This window comes from Sinocyclocheilus grahami, unplaced genomic scaffold, assembly GCF_001515645.1.
Source record: "Sinocyclocheilus grahami isolate Dianchi unplaced genomic scaffold, SAMN03320097.WGS_v1.1 scaffold449.1, whole genome shotgun sequence".
Taxonomy (NCBI): Eukaryota; Metazoa; Chordata; class Actinopteri; order Cypriniformes; family Cyprinidae; genus Sinocyclocheilus; species Sinocyclocheilus grahami.
In genome coordinates this window covers 729,671-737,098 of record NW_015505628.1, presented here as the reverse complement: position 1 = coordinate 737,098, position 7,428 = coordinate 729,671, and the positions used below count along the sequence as shown (strand labels likewise).

Below are 7,428 nucleotides of genomic sequence, written 5' to 3'. Positions count from 1 at the left end.
CAGATCGGAACTTCGGTGCAGGTTCGCGAATCATTTGATTCAGATCAGGACTTCGGAGCGGGTTCACGAATCTTTTGATTCAGATCGGAACTTCGGTGCAGGTTCGCGAATCATTTGATTCAGATCAGGACTTCGGAGCGGGTTCACGAATCTTTTGATTCAGATCGGAACTTCGGTGCAGGTTCGCGAATCATTTGATTCAGATCAGGACTTCGGAGCGGGTTCACGAATCTTTTGATTCAGATCGGAACTTCGGTGCAGGTTCGCGAATCATTTGATTCAGATCAGGACTTCGGAGCGGGTTCACGAATCTTTTGATTCAGATCGGAACTTCGGTGCAGGTTCGCGAATCATTTGATTCAGATCAGGACTTCGGAGCGGGTTCACGAATCTTTTGATTCAGATCGGAACTTCGGTGCAGGTTCGCGAATCATTTGATTCAGATCAGGACTTCGGAGCGGGTTCACGAATCTTTTGATTCAGATCGGAACTTCGGTGCAGGTTCGCGAATCATTTGATTCAGATCAGGACTTCGGAGCGGGTTCACGAATCTTTTGATTCAGATCGGAACTTCGGTGCAGGTTCGCGAATCATTTGATTCAGATCAGGACTTCGGAGCGGGTTCACGAATCTTTTGATTCAGATCGGAACTTCGGTGCAGGTTCGCGAATCATTTGATTCAGATCAGGACTTCGGAGCGGGTTCACGAATCTTTGGATTCAGATCGGAACTTCGGAGCGGTTTCACAAATCTTTTGATTCAGATCGGAACTTCTGAGCGGTTTCACAAATCTTTTGATTCAGATCGGAACTTCAGAGCGGGTTCACGATTCATTTGATTTCAATCGGAACTTTCGGAGCGGGTTCAAGATTATTTTGATTTCAATCGGCTTTTGATTCAGATCGGGACTTCGGTGCAGGTTCGTGAATCATTTGATTCAGATCAGGACTTCGGAGCGGGCTCACAAATCTTTTTTTCTGATTTCTTTTTTTATTAAACAGTAGAAAACATAAAACCATTAAGGATTTGTAAAGCTCTAAAAAGCAAAACACAGAAAAAAGAAAGAAAGTATACAAAGTTTTTTGTAAGATTTTCAAGGGCATATAGTTTAGTAGGCCTAGATGCTATAACATGTCCCTACCAATATCAGCCACTACTAAATGTCCAAGCAATAATTTTGATCAAACAATTAAATGTCTGTTGTTTGCCATTATGTCCCCACCAATGCCAAAATCAATTTCAAAATCTTTTTTTTTTTATATTCAATGCCACAAGAACAGTTTTACATAGTCACATTATTAGCTTCCAGACAAAAAAGTTATACACATGTCAGTGCTTTTAAAACATTATAGGCTACCTTTTTGTTTTTAGTTCGTTCTAAACGGTTGATGTATAGTAGCCCATTTAAAACATCTGGTTTGCAAAGAGTCCTAATAAAATAAAAAAATGCATAATGCACTGTTCTTCACATGGCAAAATGTCATTGCAACGTGAAAAGCACATTAATATGAAATTCTCTACAACGCACCCCATTTTTTGTATTTTTTTTGTTTTTTGAGGACAATGCAGCTAATACGAAGCATGCACAATTTTACTGTCGTAACAATATCTCTATCAAAGTTCTTGTATTCTATGTTTAATAAATATATATATATATCTATCACGTGAGCGCCTTTTGCTGACTGCGCAGACGTCGCGCCGCGCTGACGTCATCACTGTACGTCGCCGTCCTGCCGCATCAGTTTATTCTGATGTTATGATGGATAAACATTACAAATCCTCACTTCTTCTTTAATTTATTACACAAACAGCGATATGGCGGAGGCAGAGGGTGAGATTCATCACATGCGAGTGTGTTTGTTTGATCGCAAGCGTCGTGCACCTGCTCTATAACACAGTCGTGTTGTTATTATGGCTTCATTTGAGCGCATTTCATGCCTTTCTTTAATGTGTTTGGGTTTATCCCCGCATGTGTTTTTTAACATGTTTGTGCAGCACAGATAGAAAGACACATGTGAAATCTGATCTGAGTGATATTTCTGTACGTTAAGGCCTCATCGTGCGTCTGTTTCTATTGTGTTTTTTTTCTTCTTATATTATTGTGATGAATAAACACAACTGAACACCTGCTACAATGTATTTCTTAAGAGATACTGCAAAAATAAATAAATACATAAAATAATAATAATAAAAAGGCCTATGGTACTACTATGAGTTTTATATATTTATATACAAATGTAAATAAATATATATTTATTTTTATATACTTTTTTATTTTTTTGCATTTAGTTTAATAATTCTAATAAATAAGTTACTTGAGTAAATAAGTAATTTGTAGTTAAAGTGTTTACTTAATGTTTTTAAGCTGTAAAAAAATGATGTGGCTGTCAGTGTGTGACACAGTAAATCTCGCAGTACTACAGTATTTTATTAGAATATGGATTTCAGCTGCTGCATGATATTGCAGTATACTGTAATATTCACTGTGTTGCACACTGACAGACACGTTATTTTTTTACAGCTTAAAAACCATTTTAAATGAGCAGTTCTGCGTACGTGCTTGAAATTAGGTACAAATGTAAAAATAAAAATTAATAAATTGAAAAAATATTAAAGATAAATTGTTCCTAGTGTATGTGAATATATTTTGAATTTTTATTTTAAATGTATTTTTTAGTGCATAGTGATGGAAAAGGTGAAGAGGTGAAACCTAAAGAGTATACTACTTTAATAATCACAGTGTTGCACTCTGGTAGTTATGTGTTACTTTATTTATTTATTTATTTATTTATTTTTACAGCTTAAAAGCCATTTCATGAATACTTCTGCTTACAAGCTTGAGATTAGCTTTAAACAATATACAATCTAAAAATCTAAAAACAGAAAACCTAAAAATAAAGTGTTTCTACTGTATTTGAATGTTTTCTCATATTTAAATTTTTTTATATGTTTTAATGGATGTTAAAGCACATATTGAAGCAAAAGCATCATCAAGGTGATGCAAAATGTGAACAGGTGGGAGAAAAAGGTGCACAACAATATTGCAATATACTGTAATATTCACTGTGTGGCACACTGGCAGTTACATGCTATTTTTTAATTTTTTATTAAATGAACGCTTCTGCATACATGCTTGAAATTAATTTTAAATTAATAAATAAATTGAAAATAATATCTAAATAAAAATAAAAATATATAATAATTTGTTCCAACAGTATATTCAAGTTTTCTCATATTTAAAATTTTTATTTAGATATCATCAAAGTTTTAGCATACGCGTTCCTCCTTTAATAGTGTTCAAAAGCATCCCAGGATGCACCTCATGAAGTTCGATGAGAGAATGTGTGTTTGGTAATATATTTACTGAAAATCGGGTTTATTCTCCTCAGGCATCAGCAGTGCCACTCCTACAGAGGAGATAAACGGCGCCGGGAACCTGATGGACTTCCTGGACGAGCCGTTCCCAGACGTTGGCACTTACGAGGACTTTCACACCATCGACTGGCTGAGAGAGAAATCCAGAGACACGGACAGACACCGGAAGGTGAACCGGACCGCCTGACACTGACAGGGTGCATTTTATTCATTAGTGCACTGGTTTATTTTGTGTGTCTTTGCAGATCACCTGTAAGAGTAAAGAGTCCATCTGGGAGTTCATTAAGAGTTTGCTGGACGCCTGGTCAGGATGGCTGGTGATGCTGCTGATTGGTCTGCTGTCAGGTGCAGAGACATGACATCACTGACTAGAAATACGCCCATTAATGACATCACTGGCCAGAGACACACCAACTAATGACATCAGTGTCCAGAGACATGCCCACTCATGACAGAGACACGCCCACTCATGACAGAGACACGCCCACTCGTGACACCACTGTCCAGAGACACGCCCACTCGTGACACCACTGACCAGAGACACGCCCACTCGTGACACCACTGTCCAGAGACACGCCCACTCGTGACACCACTGACCAGAGACACGCCCACTCGTGACACCACTGTCCAGAGACACGCCCACTCGTGACACCACTGACCAGAGACACGCCCACTCGTGACACCACTGTCCAGAGACACGCCCACTCGTGACACCACTGACCAGAGACACGCCCACTCGTGACACCACTGTCCAGAGACACGCCCACTCGTGACACCACTGACCAGAGACACGCCCACTCGTGACACCACTGTCCAGAGACACGCCCACTCGTGACACCACTGACCAGAGACACGCCCACTCGTGACACCACTGTCCAGAGACACGCCCACTCGTGACACCACTGACCAGAGACACGCCCACTCGTGACACCACTGTCCAGAGACACGCCCACTCGTGACACCACTGACCAGAGACACGCCCACTCGTGACACCACTGTCCAGAGACACGCCCACTCGTGACACCACTGACCAGAGACACGCCCACTCGTGACACCACTGTCCAGAGACACGCCCACTCGTGACACCACTGACCAGAGACACGCCCACTCGTGACACCACTGTCCAGAGACACGCCCACTCGTGACACCACTGACCAGAGACACGCCCACTCGTGACACCACTGTCCAGAGACACGCCCACTCGTGACACCACTGACCAGAGACACGCCCACTCGTGACACCACTGTCCAGAGACACGCCCACTCGTGACACCACTGACCAGAGACACGCCCACTCGTGACACCACTGTCCAGAGACACGCCCACTCGTGACACCACTGACCAGAGACACGCCCACTCGTGACACCACTGTCCAGAGACACGCCCACTCGTGACACCACTGACCAGAGACACGCCCACTCGTGACACCACTGTCCAGAGACACGCCCACTCGTGACACCACTGACCAGAGACACGCCCACTCGTGACACCACTGTCCAGAGACACGCCCACTCGTGACACCACTGACCAGAGACACGCCCACTCGTGACACCACTGTCCAGAGACACGCCCACTCGTGACACCACTGACCAGAGACACGCCCACTCGTGACACCACTGTCCAGAGACACGCCCACTCGTGACACCACTGACCAGAGACACGCCCACTCGTGACACCACTGTCCAGAGACACGCCCACTCGTGACACCACTGACCAGAGACACGCCCACTCGTGACACCACTGTCCAGAGACACGCCCACTCGTGACACCACTGACCAGAGACACGCCCACTCGTGACACCACTGTCCAGAGACACGCCCATTAATGACATCACTGTCCAGAGATACGCCCACTCATGACCAGAACTCTTTCAGCATGTAACGTCTCTCCGGTCTCTCTCAGGCACACTGGCCGGAGTGATCGATCTGGCTGTTGATTGGATGACGGATCTGAAGGAAGGCGTGTGTCTGTCTGCGCTCTGGTACAGTCACGAGCAGTGCTGCTGGACGTCCAATGAGACCACCTTCGCCGACAGAGACAAGTGTCCTCAGTGGCAGAAATGGGCCGAACTGATGACGGGATACACTGAGGTACAGCAGAGTGATTAATAAGTTAAAACTCATTTTTATGCAATGATTTTTTTAGGATTTCCAAGGGCTGCATAAAACCAAAATCGTGATATGGCTTAGTGCAATTATCAAATCACAAAATCTGCAGTTTAAATAAAGAAATGTAATAAATAAATATATTTCCACCAAAATAAAGTTGCACTGTAATATTAAATTATTATTATTATATTTTTATTATATATTTTTTTTTCAATACTTGATTTTTTATTTTACAGTAAAATTACAACTGTAACATTTCTTAATGTCTTTAATATTTTTATTTAGTAGAAGTAGCAGAAGCAATAATAATAATTATAATTATAATAATTAATAATTATTTAATAATAATTAAAATGCACAAGATTTTCTATTTTACAGTGAAATATTACAACCGTAATATTTCTTATGTTTAATATTTTTTTAAATTTATTTATTATAATATTATTATCATTATTATAATAATCAAGTTGATATATAATTACAAAGAAATTGTGCGGCCCTACAAACAAGCACAGCAAACCTGGAATTTTTTTAATCGCAATCACAATTTTTATCAGAAAAGTAAAATACATCTTAATAAAATCTAAATAATTTCTAATTAGTTACTTTAAAATCTAAAAAAAACATTTTTTTTACTTTACAGTGAAATATATTTCTTATTTTGTTTAATATTTGTTATTTTGTAAAAATAATAATAGTTAGTATTATTATTATAGTCATATTGATATATAATAATCACGTAGCCATACAAACAAGCACAGCAAAAAATATATATTTTAAACTTTACAGTGAAATATATTTCTTATTTTGTTTAATAGTTTTTATTTAGTAATAATAATAATTATAGTTACTATTAAATATAGTCATATTGATATGTAATAATCACAACATTTTGGGATTTTTAAAAAAAATGCCATTTGAAATTACTATCACAATTTTTATTAGTCCCCCCCCCCCTCCTATCATGCAGCCCTAGTTTGTGTTTCTCTTCACACTCTGATGTCTGCGTGATTCTGTCATCAGGGCGCAGGTGTGTATGTGCTGAACTACTTCCTGTACGTGCTATGGGCGCTCTTCTTCTCCTTCCTGGCCGTCTCTCTGGTGCGAGTGTTCGCTCCATACGCCTGCGGATCAGGAATACCAGAGGTGCAGAAAACAAAGCTAATATGTGTCCCTGCATCACAAAAGCTGCTATTTAAATTAATTGTGCAACCTTACAAACCAGTACAGCAAACCTGGATTTTTTATTTATTTTTTATTTCCCCTCATATCGTGCAGCCCTAGTTAGTGGCCCTCTTCACACTCTGAGGTCTGTGTGATTCTGTCATCAGGGCGCAGGCGTGTACTTGCTGAACTACTTCCTGTACGTGCTATGGGCGCTCTTCTTCTCCTTCCTGGCCGTGTCTCTGGTGCGAGTGTTCGCTCCATACGCCTGCGGATCAGGAATACCAGAGGTGCAGAAAACAAAGCTAATATGTGTCCCTGCAGCACAAAATCAGTCATAAGCAGCACAGGTATATTTGTAGCAATAGCCAACAATACATTGTATGGGTCAAAATGATCGATTTTTCTTTTATGCCAAAAATCATTAGGATGTTAATTCAAGATCATGTTCCATGAAGATATTTTGTAAATTTCCTACTGTAAATATATAAAAACTTAATTTTTGATTAGTGATATGCATTGCTAAGAACTTAATTTGGACAACTTTAAAGGTGATTTTCTCAATATTTAGATTTTTTTGCACCCTCAGATTCCAGATTTTCAAATAGTTGTATCTCAGCCAAATATTGTCCTATCCTAACAAACCATACAGCAATGGAAAGCTTATTTGTTAGATGATGTATAAATCTCAATGTCAATGACTTATGACTGGTTTTGTGGTCCAGGGTCACATACAGTGAGTACGGAAAGTATTCAGACCCCCTTAAATTTTTCACTCTTTG

General features: G+C 40.1%; 1 protein-coding gene across 1 annotated transcript in view; it reads left to right on the top strand.

Moving 5' to 3' along the window:
* Positions 1 to 1,698: 1,698 nt before the first annotated feature.
* LOC107552404 (H(+)/Cl(-) exchange transporter 4) overlaps positions 1,699 to 7,428 on the top strand; it is a 33,460-nt gene continuing 27,730 nt past the window's right edge. The window contains exons 1-5 of the mRNA XM_016234276.1: positions 1,699 to 1,831; positions 3,390 to 3,544; positions 3,621 to 3,720; positions 5,277 to 5,464; positions 6,814 to 6,936. Of these exons, the coding sequence (XP_016089762.1) occupies positions 1,816 to 1,831; positions 3,390 to 3,544; positions 3,621 to 3,720; positions 5,277 to 5,464; positions 6,814 to 6,936 (582 nt within the window). The 5' untranslated portion in view covers positions 1,699 to 1,815. The remainder of the gene's footprint in view (positions 1,832 to 3,389; positions 3,545 to 3,620; positions 3,721 to 5,276; positions 5,465 to 6,813; positions 6,937 to 7,428) is intronic.